Source organism: Ctenocephalides felis, unplaced genomic scaffold (assembly GCF_003426905.1).
Source record: "Ctenocephalides felis isolate EL2017-DRISC unplaced genomic scaffold, ASM342690v1 CF-g0.4_SCAFFOLD_01886, whole genome shotgun sequence".
Taxonomy (NCBI): domain Eukaryota; kingdom Metazoa; phylum Arthropoda; class Insecta; order Siphonaptera; family Pulicidae; genus Ctenocephalides; species Ctenocephalides felis.
Genome location: NW_020538040.1, coordinates 98,066,839 through 98,084,830, shown reverse-complemented (window position 1 = coordinate 98,084,830; position 17,992 = coordinate 98,066,839). Strand labels below are relative to the sequence as shown.

At 29.9% G+C, this 17,992-nt stretch overlaps 2 protein-coding genes across 2 annotated transcripts in view; both read right to left on the bottom strand.

Moving 5' to 3' along the window:
* The window catches only part of LOC113378626 (endoribonuclease ZC3H12A), a 63,352-nt gene extending 49,789 nt beyond the window's left edge, over nucleotides 1-13,563 (bottom strand). Inside the window, exon 1 of the mRNA XM_026619177.1 lies at nucleotides 13,214-13,563. Coding sequence (XP_026474962.1) covers nucleotides 13,214-13,420 — 207 coding nt within the window. The 5' untranslated portion in view covers nucleotides 13,421-13,563. The remainder of the gene's footprint in view (nucleotides 1-13,213) is intronic.
* Nucleotides 13,564-14,730: 1,167 nt separating this feature from the next.
* Nucleotides 14,731-17,925, bottom strand: LOC113376704 (U3 small nucleolar RNA-associated protein 14 homolog A). Its single transcript, XM_026616721.1, has 6 exons — nucleotides 17,803-17,925; nucleotides 17,375-17,579; nucleotides 16,783-17,246; nucleotides 16,474-16,642; nucleotides 16,131-16,313; nucleotides 14,731-16,038 (listed from the first exon to the last, which is right to left on the bottom strand). The coding sequence occupies exons 2-6, from the start codon at nucleotides 17,576-17,578 to the stop codon at nucleotides 14,785-14,787; spliced, it is 2,274 nt and encodes a 757-aa protein (XP_026472506.1). The 5' UTR covers nucleotide 17,579; nucleotides 17,803-17,925; the 3' UTR covers nucleotides 14,731-14,784.
* Between the last annotated feature and the right edge of the window lie 67 nt (nucleotides 17,926-17,992).

The following is a 17,992-nucleotide window of genomic DNA, read 5'->3' as shown; positions in this document are numbered from 1 at the left end:
TTGAAAACATATTTTTAATTTATATTTTCACTCTCGGTTGAGCTATCCTCGAGTGAAGACCTATCGTTCATTATATACTTTGAAGTATTATTTTTCTAAAAAGTGATTTTTATTTTTCGGTTAAAGTGAAGTTTATCTACTAAGTGATATAGCAGACATTTATTATAAGTTTTTTCTTTGTTTTTATTTACAATGCTCCCTTCGGAAGGGGGCAAATCTTTAATTCCGCCATTGGTTCAAACCAATCAAATATTATGTGACGAATCAACTACGAATTCAGCTTTTGTTCAAAATCATTTAAACAACATTAATAGTTGCAATGCGCCAGCAATTATCGACTTAACAGTTCAATCAAATTCGTCTATGAACGCAATTCAATCAACATCGGCAATGGACTCAACTTCATCAATAACAGCTATGGACTCAACTCCATCAACAACAGCTACGGACTCGACTGATACATTAGACTCAAACCCTAATCCCTGGCAGGAAGTTCATCACGGCTTTAAAAGAAGACGAACGGGCAATATAATTAATGATAATATCAAAACAACTAATAGATTTAGCGCCCTGTATACTAATGAATCATCTATGAATCAGAATGACAATTCACCTAACATTCCAATAAAAAAAGACATTCCTCCAATATTTATCTATGGTGTGAGAAACTATGCACAAATGATCGGAAGTATTAATTCTATTTTAAATTCAAACCAGTTTTCGTCAAAAACAATGGCGGACAACAGTGTCAAAATTAATGTGATAGATAGCGACTGTTATAGGAATTTAATACACTACTTACGTGAAACTAGAGTAGTCTTTCATACATATCAGATAAAATCAGAACGAGCGTACAGAGTCGTACTCAAGTATATTCACCGTACTACCAATATCGCAGATATTAAATCCGAAATCGAAAAAAAGGACACAAAGTACGAAGTATAATAAATGTTATTCACCCAAAAAGCAAAGAACCACTCAATATGTTTTATATTGACTTAGAGCCATCTAACAACAATTCAGCAATATTCAAGGTAAACAAAATTTTCAATCAAATTATTCATTTTGAGAATCCATTAAAGCCTTCCAAAATTATACAATGTGGAAGATGCCAAATGTATGGTCACTCCAAATCCTATTGTAACCGGCCCGTTGTTTGTCTAAGATGCGGTGGACCACATATATATCAACTCTGCACTAAAGCTAAAGAAGCTCCGGACACGTGCTATTTTTGTGGCGGCCCCCATAACTCTAATTACTCTAAATGTGAATACTATCAAAGTCTTGTTAATAAGAACAATAAATTTAATACCGTAACTGAATTTAATTCTAATCCTAGTTCAGCTCTGCACAAGCCCGAACGCAGCTTACCTCAGGTAAACAAACCTTTATATTCTCAGCACTTGAGTTATTCACAGGCGGTTAGGCAACAACAATCTATGAATCATTACGAAGACAATAATCAAGCCAACAATACATTATCAGTTATACTAAATGAATTCAAAACTATGTGTCAGCAACTTATGCAACAGAATAGCATGATAATAAACATGCTTTCTGTATTAGTAAACAAATTCAAATAATGGGTAAATTTATTCGAGTAGCATTATGGAATGCCAATGGGCTATCTCAGCATAAGAACGAAGTAAAAGTTTTTTTAACACATAATAAAATCGATATACTATTAGTGAGCGAGACTCATTTCACCCACTATTCTAATTTTGTCATTCCTTACTACACGACGTATCAAACTCCTCATCCAAGCGGTAATCCACACGGTGGCACTGCAATTATTGTTAAATCAAACATCTCACATTTTCCGATGACAAATTTTAGTGAAATCTACATTCAAGCTACTTCAATAAAAGTGAAATTTTTTTCTTATGATCTAACAATATCTGCAGTTTACTGCCCACCAAGACATAGCATCCAAGACGAACAGTTCCAAACATTTTTTGAAACTCTTGGACCTAAATTTTTTATCGGTGGTGACTTCAATAGCAAACATCCGTATTGGGGCTCTCGACTAGTGAATCCTAAAGGCAGAGTATTAAACAATATCATCCAACAGAATAATTTTAATGTAGTTTCTACAGGTTCACCTACTTACTGGCCTAGCGATCCAGCACGTATACCAGATCTATTGGACTTTTTTATTTTTTCTGGAATTAGTGAAACATACGTTGAAGTCGGGCCTAACTATGACCTATCTTCAGACCACTCTCCAGTATTAGCTTCGATAAATTCTACCTATATATCTAAAACTAAATTTCCTGTCCTACACAACAATAGTACCAATTGGAACTTATTTCGGCATACTATAGATGGTAAAATTAGCTTAAACACTAGACTTAAATCTCCTACTGACATAGAGAAAGCTTTGGATGATCTAGTAGAAACTTTACAACACTCAGCTAAATTATCTACCCCTGATCACATTAAAACTAGAAAAGTACCCTCAACAACTTTAGAAATAAGAAGATTAATTTCTGAGAAACGCGTGGCTCGAAGAGTATGGCAACAATCACATTATCCTTCAGATAAGAGAACTTATAATAATATAAGCAATACTCTAAAACGAAAAATTAGAGAATTTAATGAAAGTAATTTTAATAACTACGTTAAAAATCTTAACAGATTCGACAATTCAGTCTGGAGGCCATGCAAGAAAAGACCGACTATTGAAAACTTACCTATCAGAATAAATTCGAGCAATAATTCATGGGCAAGAAGTGAATACGAAAAAGCCGACCTTTTTTCAACTTATTTGTGCTCTGTTTTTTCACCTAACATGTCTAATCCTAATATTCCTTTGCAATTGTCTGCAGATGAATCTATAAGCATCCAGAACTGTTCTACTAAATTCTTCACTGTCAAAAGAGTCTATAGATCTATTCAGACTTTAAAAAACAAAAAGTCTCCTGGAATTGATCAAATTTCTTCAAAAATTTTAAAAGAACTTACTAAAAAGGGATATATTCTCATAACATATATTTTTAATTCTATCATTAGGCTCAATTATTGGCCATCAGCTTTCAAAACTGCTGTTATTAAAATGGTTCCAAAAGTGGGTAAGGATTTAAAAATAGTAAGTTCTTACAGACCTATTAGTCTTTTACCAAATTTATCTAAAGTACTTGAAAGATTGATATTGGAAGACATTCTTGCAGTTAATAATATCATTCCTGCACATCAATTTGGGTTCCGCAAAGGACACTCAACAATCCAGCAGTGCCATAGATTAGTCGACACTATCAACAAAGCATACGAGTCTAAAAAATATTGCTCTGCAGCATTCCTTGACGTAAGTCAAGCCTTTGACAAGGTGTGGCACGAAGGACTTATCTATAAGATACAAAAAATATTGCCAGCATATGCTAAATTTTTTGAATCTTATTTGAGCAATAGACAATTTAAAATCAGAGTAGATATGGCATTAACTCCGCCTAATATTATGAAAGCTGGTGTTCCTCAAGGCAGCGTGCTAGGTCCTTTCCTTTATGTATTGTATACCCACGATTTTCCGACTGGACTTAATTCAACAATAGCAACTTTTGCCGACGATATTGCCATCCTAGCTGTAGATAAGGATCCAATTAGAGCTTCACATAAATTGCAATCCCACCTCAATATTATTGCAAATTGGACAAATGCATGGAAAATTAAAATAAATGAATCCAAATCCCAGCACATATGCTTCACTCTGAGAAAAGATACATGCCCATCAGTATATTTTAACAATGAACTGCTACCGCAGTCTGAATCCGTGAAGTATCTTGGAATTCATCTAGATAGGCGATTGACTTGGAGAACTCATATAAAATATAAAATTCAACAAATTAGATTAAAATCCCAAGAGCTTAACTGGCTTATTGGGAAACAGTCAAAATTGTCTATAGAAAACAAAATACTTATTTATAAGACAATACTCAAACCGATCTGGACATATGGAGCCGAAATATGGGGCAGTGCTTCGAAATCTAATATTGCAATGATTCAAAGAATCCAGTCAAAAACACTTAGGACAATAACAGACGCTCCTTGGTATGTCTCAAATTATATAATTCATAACGATCTTCAAGTTCCATTTGTTCAAGAAGTTATTAATGACAGAAAAAATAATCATTTGTTAAAATTAGAGTTTCACTCGAATGATTTAGTAACATCTTTGCTCAATGTACCGCCAATGAGAAGACTCAAACGAAAATGGCCCACTGATACAACTTAGCACTTATTTGTAAATCTCTCACTGGAGAGATTCGAATACTATAATATTATTTCACATAATTATTCATGTTGTATATTTGTTTGTGTTTGTATAGATGTATATGTATATGTAATTTTTATGTAATGTATGTTTATTTGTAAAACTTAGCATAATAGCTTATAAAAATTTATAATTTTTGATTGCTGTTAATAAATATATATAAAAAAAAAAAAAAAAAATTTATATTTTCAAGTAAAAATCGATAACAAAATTTCATATCAAGTACAACGCAACTCGGGTTTGCAACCCAAAACATGTTCAGCCGCTTATGTCAAGTTACCAGTTCTGTTTGAATGGTCTGTGTGATCGACAGTACTCGAGTTAAAAAGTAAAATTATTCTTAATGAAATGCGCTTAAATACAATTTTAATGAAATTTATCATAACATTCTAAACAAAGATGTAGTAAGTGGTAACTTCCTCTACTACAAAGATGGATACGTTTGTCCAAACAAATTTTACTAGATTACAAAGTTTTTAAGTATAATGATTAATTTTTTATTTATCCAAAAACTTCATCTTTCTTGATAATTCTTGCGTATTTATTCAAAAATGCCTTTACAAAGATGATTGTAAAAATTTTAATATTACAAAACGGTTGCATATGCAACATATGAAACAAGCTATTACTAACAAGTTTCATCTCTACCTACTACTTGATGAATTTTTGAAAGAAATTATAATTATACAGAAACTAGCAAACCCGGCGAACTCCGCCGTTTCGCCACCAGATGGTTTCGTGCAAAAAATGAAGAATTTTTTTTTTGTTTTATATTTGAAAAGGAAAAATTTCATTTCATTACACAACAGTACTGAATTTATTTCAGTTACAAAAATGAAGTGTTGTTTTTTTGAACTTCTATAAGTAAATGAAAGTGAATCCAAAGTAAATACTGAATCGAAGAGTTTTGCGTGCCCGCAAATTATCCGTTTCATTGAAGTGCTCTTTGGTAAACCACATTTTTTGTTTTTTGGTCTGACGTTAACACAAACAAAGCGGATGGTTTCCCAACTCGTGAACACGCAACGAATAACTGTCCATGTGAAAAACAATGATTTTCTAAATTTACCCTGCAAAAACTAAGCGATTGGCCTTGCGACTTGTTAATTGTCATTGCGAACGCAAAGCGAACTGGAAATTGCAATCGTTTGAAGTCAAACGGAAGACCAGTTGGAATCATTGGTATTCGAGGAATACATACATTTTCGCCTGCGTACTTTCCGTTAATAATGGTTGCCTCAATCAAATTCGGCATAAGTCGAGTACCGTTGCAAAGTTGCGGTGGATTCAAATTACGCAATATCATAATAACTGTACCAACTTTGAGTTGCAAGTTATGTGGTGGAAATCCTGGTAATTCCAGAAAAACTCCGTTGGATAATTTACTACATCATCGGGATTTGTTACGGAATCAATAGATTTGTATGTCACCAAATCGCCAGAAATTTTTAATTGAATAGTGAAATTCAGTGCGTATACATCATTATTCTTTGCGGCAAGAATTGCTCGTTGACTTAACCAAGCACAATTCTTATAATTCTCACTAATGTTTGGGAAAACATTTTCAATAAGAGCTAATTGAGAGTCCACAAATGGGCAAAAGTCGTTGGTAAGAGTAATTAATCAAAGTAGCTGTCAAACAATGTATCTACCGGCGTCATCTACTTAAAGTATTGGTTTGTAGTACATGCTAAGTATCAGAGACGACGCTGCATGTGAAAAACGTCTTTTCCGCTTTTCTGGATTTTTTTTCTTCAATTTTCTTTGTTATAAACCTCACGGAGCCCGAGACCTTTCCAACGAATGCAAAATCGTCGAAATCGGTTCGTGTGTTCTGGAGTTATACCGTCAGGAAGAAAAACCCGACTTATTTTTATATAATAAATAAATATCGTTTCATTAAGAATAAAGGTAACTAGTGGTGTATGGCATCGAATATTAAATGTTTTCCAATATATTATTATAAGTGATGTTTCAAGTCTATAAGTAAGCTTTAGAATTTTAGCTACAATTAAAATTGAAAAAAAAATGTAAAAAAAAAATGTAAAAAAAAAAATTTTTTTGCTTACCCTAAAAACAATCGTTTCGTCAAGTCAATACAAACAAAAGGTTTTTTGAATCGTTCAAACCAGATGCTCTACGCTCTGAAAAAATCGATAGCTATTTCCTGCACTCTTTGCTTTGTATCTCCAAAACGGCTGGACCTGGGTTTGCCAAAAACTCTCAGCACACGTCTCCCCATCTGTAGAATTCGAACGTTTTTCGAATATTTCAAATTGGTTTATCTGTACGCCCGAAATCGTGGATGAAAAATTGTATCCACACAAACACACACACACACACACATATTAGGTTGTCAAATATCTCCCTTCCTTTTTGCTCTTGGTTTATAATACAAAAAGGCGGAAGGGAGATATTTGACAACCTATTATATATATATATATACCTTACACAATAAGCGCCCAAATAACCATTATAAAGGCATACTTATTTAAATATATCTCGCCAATATCTAATCTTCTTGTCAGCATTTCTAATTTGTAAATATGTTGCATACATTATTCATAAACTAAACTTCCCTTCTATTAAAGAATAGTTCCTATCTGTGACGAGATAACCTGGCTCGATTCCGGATACGTCTATTTCGTAGTTATGACTCCAGCTGTCCCAGAGTTGCGATTTCAAACGCGATTGACGCGCTCGGATGTCGGAAATTAGATTATGGCAAATCTTTCTATTAAGGTTATCGGAGCTGGTCACGCTACGCTTTATGAAAACTTACTGATTGATTGGGGTTATGTCAGATAGTATTCCAATGACTACGATTCATTTCCTGCCTCACGAACGATTTGGATTATATATTAGTCATTGTTTTACTACTAGGCAAATTAACCAATTCAATTTCAAATGCACCTATCTGATTAATATCTTCAAGCACATTCAGCTCATATTCATATACTATTTTAACTTAACTATCTAATAATATATTTTTACTGGTACATCATAAAACTGCATACCATTACGCCAAATAATAATTGATGATAATAATTAAAATATGTAAGTATGATCATTTTGTTTTAGAAGACTTGATATAGTTATTCAAACACAAAATTTGCTCCTTCTGACAACTTGAAATATGTTCAATAATAAATATACCACCACCATAACAACCACAGTGTCACTCATTTCATAAATCTAAAGTTGGCATAAAACAAAAAAGCATATGAATGATTCGATTCGATTCAACTTAGAATTAGATGAAACTAATGATCAATGCCAAGCAAAAAATAAGATTCTTAGGTCATGCAAAATCTCATAATTGAAACTTGAGACTATTTTCATTCTTCAATGAAGTTCCTTCCTCATAGAAAATAAGCAAGTTACCAACGGATTCAATTACTTGCTAATCTATCTGACAGCAGTAATATAAACTAAATCACAAGAAAATACATGAGCCAAGCGAAGATCTTATTATCAATGTCAAAGATTTACTAATGAAAGATTACACAATTTACGTAGAAATCGTTTGCAAAATTCAATTAGTTCATATCAGATGTTAAATACAGAGCATCTCTTAACGTCTACGCGATAATAGTTCTCGGATTGTTTTTAATGAACTCTTTGATATACTTATACAATAAACGATGTTTTGAAAACAATAATTAGCGTTGTCAGCGAAGATAACATTAAATTCAGTTTATTTTGTGCATACACTTGAGTTATCACTTTTATCCTCTGTGATCAGATACTAATTTTTCAATAAATATGGTGAAGATGTTTTTTTCTTGATAATATATATCATTACACCACGTATCAAAATCTGCTTGAAATAAATTTTCTATAACTTACTTGTAGATAATTTATATTTATACAGTTTGGATTTAGTTCACAAAAAAACGTGTATAGGTGGAGGATGTTGTTACAATGCAAATATATATTGTTTCATGATTTACTTTTATAATGTTAATATACAGATTAGGCAAGTTTAAAAGCGTTTTACTTTAAACAGTTGTCGCCGTTTGTACCGCTTTTTAGGAATAGTAAACAACATTCAAATTTTTGTAATCAAACGTAAAAAAACACGTCAATTTTTTTCTTGTATTCCTGGTGTATTTTATATATATATATATATATATATAATATAATATATATATTATATATATGATAAAGTTTGTTCTTGAGTATCCATCCAACAATTAAAACAATTTTATGGTAGAAAAATATTTTTATTGTAATATCATACGTTTCGGGTCTTGATTTGACTCACCTTCAGTGCAGACAAATAAATTAAAAAAAAAATATGAACACCAATTGATATAACATCAAGCTATATGACAATTTTTAATAAATATTGAACAAAATAACAATAAAAATTTTTTTTAAAAAAAAGACTCTTCTCTCTCATAAAGACATGTTATTCATTTGGAGTTTGTTTTACAAGTTTGTTTGTTTGACTTGTAAAACAAATTCCAAACGAATAACAGTCTTTATGAGAAGAGCCTTTTTTTAAAAAAAATATCATTTTATTTTTATTTTGTTTAATATTTATTAAAAATTGTCGTATAACTTGACGTTATATTAATTGGTGTTCATATATTTTTGTGTTTTTTTTCTTTAATTTATTTGTATGCACTGAAGATGGGTCAAATCAAGACCCAAAACGTATGATATTACAATAAAAACATTTTTCTACAATAAAATCGTTTTAGTTATTGGATGGATGCCCAAGAACAACTTTATCATAATATTTCACCATCTGAAAAAACCTCTCGCTTTATATATATATATATATATATATATATATATATATATATAATCTCTAGTTGCTAATTCTCGTTAAATAAATTTGTGTAAATATAAACTAAAATGCATCATTTGATACGTTTTTTGATTTCACGTGGCCACAGTGTTACAGTCTAAAATAAACCCAAATTAACATTTTTGTATCGATTTTTTTTAAGCAATACGAGTAAAATCGTAGGAAAAAGATATAGAAAACAAACAGCGTAAATTGTCCTATTTACAAATATTTTGTTAATGCATAACATATATATATATATATATATATATATATATATATATATGTATTTAGTTTAAAGTTGTAAATTTGCATAGCCTAAGGTGTCAAAGAGGATTACCTTGCAAAACTAATACACCTTTTAGAGATCCATCAATAAATCGTAGTTGCTCATTCATCCTTTCACCTAAAATAAGCAACGCAAAAAGCGATACCGTCGTCCGCAATATTGATCCGGGTATATCAATTAAAATGTGTCGCTGGATTAGTTGGAATACTGCCGCGGTCAAGATAATGCTTGTTTTAACTCGAACAATCAAAACAAAAAATTACCACAGTACAACATTTAAAATATAATAATTATTATGTAATTTAATAATTTATTTATCATACGCTATGAAAGTACCAATTATCATAAATGCACACCAAATACGTGTAATGTTTAATATAAATCCATTATCTACATAAATATCTTCAAAACACTATAGCTTCGGCATACGATCACTTATAAATCAGTGTTACCAAAAAATTCAATGTTTTTCATATGAATAAATACCAGGGGTATCCAAATCGAAAAACAACAACTTAAGATAATACATGTATAATCAAGTAATTAAATATAGAGTTTTTAGAGTATATTTAAGGGTTTATCGATCATCTATTATACCGTATATTTTCTAATGTGACCATCGTAGGAATTAGCATATCGTTTGATGAGAGCGAGGTACATACATCTATGTCGGGGTCAAGTTATGATCCGGGTTTTGCAGACAATGACTACATAGCAATATTTTCAACAACACTATGTTCGGCTTTGTAAAACAAATGTGTAAATAGACTGCTAAAATGCACACAATGAAAGTTTTTATCATTAACATTTTATCAACCAAGAATTAAAATAACTCATGAAATAATTATCGCTGAAACTAGTTATAATCATACAGTAATTGTCACATGAACTAGTAATAAAATCTAGATCTGCGAAAACAGTGATTAAACAGTTTTTGTAACACTAAAACAATACCATAAGTATGCTGTTAGAAAAATAATATAAACAATATAGAAAATATTGAATTACTATAAATTTCATTTTTAACTGCCCGTAGGGTAAGTTATTGTGATCGCAAAAAAAAGTCGAAAATTATCTTTTTTATGCCTATATCTTTACGTTTCAGGACTTTCTAAACATTTTGGCCAACATTTTAAAAAATCGATAAATGTGTGTGTATGTGTATATGTATATGTATATGTGTATGTGTGCGTATATTACAATTTTTCGTCCACGATTTCGAGAGCAAGGATCAACCAAATTGAATGATTCAATTGCTATTGAAAAGAAAACGCTTATTAGTTTTGGCAAAGGCAGGTCCAGCAGTTCCAAAGATACGGAGCAAAAAGTAAAAAATGGCAATTCGGTTTTTGGGAGAACGAAGCGTCCAATTTGAATAATACAAAAAAAAATTACTTGTATTGAAAAAAGGAACAAATGGTAACTTTTTTGTAAAGGTAGGTCCAGCGGTTTCGGAGATCCAATAAAAAAAGTTCCAAAAAAAGCCATTTGGCGATCAAAAATAATCATTAGATAAATGTATATCAAATTATAAAATATTTTATAGAGATTTCAATAATAAGTACAAATTTTGTTTACATTATGATATATAAAATGCTTAATGTAAGAAAACTAGTCTATATATAAAATGGAACTATGTGAGCAAAGTCTTTAACCATCAGAAATGCTAAAGCAACAAAATTTGAACCAATCGTGTTTCGAAGCACCCTATGAGTTTTTTATTATATGTTAGAAGTTGTTTTATATGTTAGAATTTTCCATTATTATCAATATCATGCAATTAATATAGTTATAATAATAGTTTTGTATTTGTTTATAATATAGTCACAACGTAGTTTTTATAAAAGGCAACCCAACGTTTGGTCTATATCTATTTGATACATTTTCTTATTAGAATTTCTCTAACACTGATGATTTTTAATTAGATGCAAGTTTCCAAGCTGAGGGAGGGCTATTTTCACTTAGATACATAATTAGATTTATATTTTCAAGAGAAAACCGGTATCACTACTATTATATATCAAGGTGGCTGAGGTGGGTATAGAACAAGAAATCTCCTACATGAAAAACCAAAACTTAGTGCATACTCACAGTGGAAGCCCTTGTTTTAAGTTTAATGAGATAAAATATAATAAATAATAATAACAAAGTTTTGTGTTTGATTAATTAAAATTGCAAAAAGTTTTTTTTAAAGTCTTTGCGATTAAAAGTCCATTATGCAACTATTTATATATAATTATTCAGTAAAATGAAAAATAGTACATATGAATGCATTTATTCCTAACAATTTCCATAAAAGAAAATATATCAAATAATGATATTATAAGCGTTTAAAATTTTCTTATTTGAATTCAAATAACCATGCAGAAACATAAAAAAATGTATTTTGCAGGTTTTTAAAATACAATCCAGTTAAAATGCCTCAATTTATTGATGTGCCGATTACATACCAACATTAAAAATCATTAAAAAATATATTCTTTTCTTTATCACCTGATTGTAATTGCAATTGAGCTACTAAACCTGATGTAAACAACTTGCCCCTTGCATAAACGTTATTTGCGTGATACTATTTTTTTTAATAATTCTTCCTTTCTTGTTAGTTAGGAAAAACGAGCTAGTAACGTACGTTCAAAATTGACTTAATATTTAAAAAATGTTTTCAAATAGAAAAGTTTAAATATCAGAAATAAATTAGAAACAAATATTGTATATTAAGAGTAAATATTCACCGTGTTTTTGAGTTGTATATTAAGAATATTAATGAATACATTATATTTACCATTATTATTCGATTTATAGCAATGTTTTGTTATAAATAAATCTATAAATTTGTAAAAATATTCTATTTTAGAAAATACACCTTTTATTCTGCAAAAAATTAACGTTTTTGCTTACTAAAATTAGTAAACAAAGATAAATATTTAATCAAGTAAATAGTGAAACTGAAACAAAAATTGGACATTTTATACCAAAAATATATATTTCTAGTAAATATGCCACTGGGTGTATCCACAAATTTGTAATAATATATATATATATATATATATATATATATATATATATATTAAATTTTTTATATAATTTTGATGTTGAAATATGTGATATTCAGTTTTCAGGGCAATACATCAATTAAAAAATTTGTATGACTTTAAAATATTTTTATTTTTTCCATACGTTTCGACACATAGTTTTGTGTCATCTTCAGTGGACTCTATTTTGAAGGTACAGATAAAATTATTAATTAAAACTATATCTTATATATTAGTTTTAATTAATAATTTTATCTGTACCTTCAAAATAGAGTCCACTGAAGATGACACAAAACTATGTGTCGAAACGTATGGAAAAAATAAAAATGCTTAAAAGTCATACAAGTTTTTAATTGATGTATTGCCCTGAAGACTGAATCTCATATATATATATATATATATATATATATATATATATATATATATACCATATATTAGATGGTAGAGTCTTGGATTTGTAAATATTTTGTAGAGCTTCGAACAATGAATCCAAAAAGTAATAAAAAAACTATAATATATATATATATATATATATATATATATATATATATCAAAATAATTCGATGTTCTTGGTAAATGTTTATAGCTATGATCTGACATAAATCCAAATTCACCGCGTTTATTTCGTGAAATATGTTCGTTAATAAAGCTCATTTTATATTTCGTATGCTTCGAATAAAAAGCCAGTTGTAAAACCAAAATGACAACTAAGAGATTCTAATGATGATTATGACGAAATCATGCTAAAATAATAATTAATAAAAGCAAAATGTAATACAAACATGCCGAATTAATGTTAGAACGTTTGATAAGAGCAATTTGTTTACCTGTACTCGTCTCGTCACTTCCCAAGTGTCTATTCCATCTATTCCATCGCATGTCACTAGAAACAAAACATTGCAGGAATCATCCTGAATCGGAATTTCTTTCAAGTGTACCGCGAAAAAGACACTAATTTTCTCTGCATTATCATAAAAAGCACGCAAATTTTTACGTTTAACACGTACCGTAGGATGATTGGTTAAGTCATCCATGATAATGTCAATATCAACTCCATTATTTTATATAACATTAGCACATATTTGAATACAACTGGTTATCGTCTCTTATTATGTCATAATACTTTAGATCACTTTTACAATTGAAAACAATTACACCAAATGTGGGAACAGTTCACTAAGCGAATGACAGCGACTCGCTTGCGGGGAAGCGATACGACGTGAAGTTGCTTGTTGATATTGGTACGAACAGCGCACAGCATCGCCAACATTACGAAATTTGCGCAAAATTGTAAATTAAGAAAAGGAGACGTTGGAAAACACAAACATTCAAGTTAACCACTAGTCTTGAGGGTGTATTCTGTTCTAAAGCCATTAATTTTTTTACGATTTTTGAAAGGATTTTTACTATTCATTTTTTATAAGTTATTAATTAAAAACACAGAAAAGAAATAAAAAATATAAATAAGTCATGATGTGGGGGGTCCCATTATAACCATTATTCTGGTTTGGTCCATCAAATAATCTGAAGAAAAAAAATATGTATTATTAATCTAGAATAATGTAAACATCATAGTAAAAATCAGTATTTTGAAATGAGCATGAACTACGCTCAAGTAAAGAGAAGTCTATAAAATTTAAAAAAATCAGGTAAATCATACTAGTAGAAGTGGAAAAATCGCACCGTATTGTGAAAGATAGTTTCGAGAAAAACGTGTTCTGAAATACAATTAGTCCAGTCAACCCAAAAATTAGGCAACTTAAAGAGAAAATGGCCAAGTGATGTACCGCAGCCCACAAGATTAATTTTTTTTTGTTATGCACAGAGAAATGTTACACACAAGTTACTTATAATTATCATTCATTATTGTTACTACTATTATCACTATTATTATTTAATTATCATTCATTCATTTATTTAATACTTGTTTTTCTTTTGTTTTGATTTTCAATACCCACTACTCTCAACATATAGATTGAAATGTAATCAGATTGTTGAAACAAACCGTAAACAATAAAATAAAAGTTCGCAGAGGAGGATAATCGAGATCAAACTGCTATATCCCCGAAAATAATTTAAATTTTGAAAAATCGTCTCGTTCACATATTCTTGAGTGAGTAGTTAAACTTTAACAATACATAAAAAGATTATTTAAATATTCTAAGACAGAATACCATTTTGTTATCTTTATCCTGATGCTCATGTATTATACATATTATATGTATAATGTATATATGTAACATATATCTTATTGAATAATGCCGATTTATTATTTAATCAATCTTATAATAATATTATACATGTTTATCTCATTTTTTACTAAATAAAAACACAACAATGGGTGATAATGTCAACAATATATTTGAAATATTAGATTAGATCTAACAATATTTAATTTCTATCTTCTACTTTTCTTCTTTTGAACTAATGTATTTTCATCCATAGGATCAATAATTGCACCTAATTTTGTAGTTACTGCTGGTTTAGTTAATTTTTTGCTAGCATTAACTGGGATGAAAGTGTTTATAACAGGTGCCCTTATAGAGGCTTCAAAATCAGAGACACTTGTGAAAGGGAATGGCAAATCAGATACCATATGTGTTTTCAATTTGGTATTAATGTTTTCATTAATGATTAAATCGGCTCTATTTTCATCCTTTCTAGGAATCTTTTTAGGGCATTTCACAGTAAAACGTTTGCGCTTTCTTGTGTTTTTAATGTCCTTTCCACCCCAAGTACCCCAACCTGGTAGAGTAAGATCAATGTCTTGAGGTTTTTCTTTATCAATAGCATCTTGCTTTTCCTTTTGAAAATCTGAAACTATATCATCTTCTTCGAATGCCTCTGCAACAATAGCTTGACGATTTTCTTTTTCTTGATCATCATCAAGCATTTCATCAGATATTTCCATATCAGGTGCTTGATTTAACAATCTTTTAAGTTTTAAGTTTATGAATTTGTTAGGATCTATACTTTCAGCATCAATGGTAGACACTTTGTTCGTGTTCACAGAATCAGATTGTTTCTTCAAATGATTAAAATCAATGGTACCTGCTGAGTGATTGGTTCCAGTCGTTTCATCTAGTTCCATATCTATAACTGGTCTCTTCTTGTTAACTTTAAAACTCAAATCTGGTACATATTCTTGATCTGAATCAGAATCATGTTTTGTTGTATTATTAATATGTTGTTTATCAAATTTATTTCTCAAGTTATTAAGTTTTTTAACTATTTCAGATTGTATATCATCTTCCATATTATCAAATAATGTATCTATAGAATCTTGTTCAGTACCATTTACCAACTTTTTATTTATATCCGTTACAATCCATGAACTCGTACAAACTGATTTTCTTTTTTTACTGCTTTTTGAAATGTTTAAGTCCATCTCTATGGTATCATTCATACTTTTAGAAGGAGTAGTCTTCATACTGCCTCTTTTCATGTTCTTAGGTGTTGCTTTTTCGGCATTCAATGCCTTTGTAGATTTTGAAAGTGATGTGTCACTCTCTTTAGGCACGTTGTTCCGATTAGGCATAGTAATTTGGTCACTACTTTGTCCATGTGGTAAATCTACTTTATTTATGCTTTCCTCAGACTTTTTCTGTTCATTACTCCAAAACTTTCTATAACCACTAATAAAATCATCAATCTGAAAATTTATTAAGATAAATAATAAATATTTGTGCTTATTTTATTATAAGCAATGTGATAAATATGTTAAATATATCAAAAGAAAATTACCTCATTTTTTTCTTGTGTCCAAGGATTTTGCATATCTCGATGTTTTGGCATTTCCTCAACTTCCTCTTCCCCTCCTTCAGAATCACTACTGTCTAATGCCTTCATTTTTTGTGTCAAATCTCTATGAATGCTCAATTGTTGAGCAAGTTCAGCTCTACTCTCAGTATCATGTTTTGCACGAATCTAAATTATAAGGAAATAATCAAATATATCTGACTACAGTAATCAAAATATGTAGCTTAAAAACATAGATGCATCAATTTAAACTTGCTTGCATGATACGATAGACAAAATGAAAACTACTGAATATACTGCAGTAACATAATTTTCCTTTGTGCAATACCTGCAAATTCTGAGCCCACTTTCCAGTACTATGATGTCTAAGAGATGCTCTTTCGCCAGCTCTTATTTTTTCTAATTCTTCAAGTTCTTTTAATGCGGCTTCTGGATCAGTTTTTTGCAATATTTCTAAATCTTTCAATTTCTTCTTCATCTTGTTTCTTCTTTCAATTCTATAATAATTATTGAAAGCATGTATATATTAGCAATTAGATAAGATCACGTTTGTTTGTGTGTTCTTATTTCATAACAAAAAAACTACTTTCTATTATAAATTCACATAAAATTTTAATATTTGAAAAATCACAAATACCTATGAAACTTTTTACTCTTGATTTTATTCTGTCTTCTGGCTTTTGCCTCTCTATAAGACTGTTGGGCCCTTAATTTTGCTGCTTCTTTTCTACGCTCTATTATTTCTTCTAAAGTTAATGGAAATTCGTGATTATTATCTTCATCTGCTTCAGTTGGTGGATTAAGGGCTTCTAACTCTTTTTCTAGTTCAGTTTTTATACGAAATTTTGATAAAAATGCAGATGATGGCTTCATTGATATATCGGCTTGAATGAGTGGAAAACTTCTATGAGGGGCTACACGATTTGCTGTAACAACAGCATCCCACTTTCCCAACTCTTTTTTAACATTCTCAAAACCCACAGTACGCTGAATCCGTTCAGCCTGAGGCTTTTCTAATGGTTTTGGTAAAGTTTTAGTTTTCTTTTGAGTTGTTCTTAAATTTCTGCCGATTTCAGCATTTTTAGCAGTTTTACCCAGTACCTGCAAGAAGTATATTATAAGATAAGAAATGAAGATAATATTACAAAAATAGTTTGAATACGTATAGCTATATTATTTATAACATAGCTATTTATTATAAACAAACAAGTAGTATCATGATAGCTCACCTTTACAAGATCTGTATATGAAGCAGCACTACCTCCCGCATTCTCCGATTTAACTAAATGAAACTCTGAACTTTGTAATGTCGGTTCACTCCTGCTTGGCTTATGTATATGTTGAGTTTTATCAAGTCGGGAAACAGCATCTACAAGTCGTACATGGTCTTCGGCTATTTCTTCGCCAGAGTCATAATCAAAATTCTCATCCATACTGACACATGAAAAAAATTAATTAGTTTATAGTACATTGATTATTATTTTGAATTAATTGAAAAATACTACTTTCTAATTATTAATATAAACATTTTATAAAATTATACATTAAATTTTATTTTAATATTTGGTTACAAGAAAAATTTAACTTAAAAATTAGCTTTTTATAAAATAATTAGCATAATGTATGATACAAACAATATTTTGATATTTTTATTCACCTTAAAACTTTAAAGATTTTAGGAACATAAATATTAATTATTTCTTAAATGCTATATTAACTATTGTACAGGAAAAAAGCATGTTTTGAGAGGTTATTATTATATTGTCTATGGTTATGCGCATAGATATATAAATAATTTGGATTTGGATCTCATTCATTTGCATACATTTCGATATTTACGAGAATTA

Coding starts and splice junctions, on each gene's coding strand:
- LOC113376704 (XM_026616721.1), bottom strand. CDS start 17,578: ATGGATGAGAATTTTGATTATGACTCTGGCGAAGAAATAGCCGAAGAC. Junction 16,643..16,782: donor AAGAGTAAAAAGTTTCATAG/GTATTTGTGATT, acceptor TAATTATTATAG/AATTGAAAGAAGAAACAAGA. Junction 16,039..16,130: donor GGACACAAGAAAAAAATGAG/GTAATTTTCTTT, acceptor ATAAATTTTCAG/ATTGATGATTTTATTAGTGG.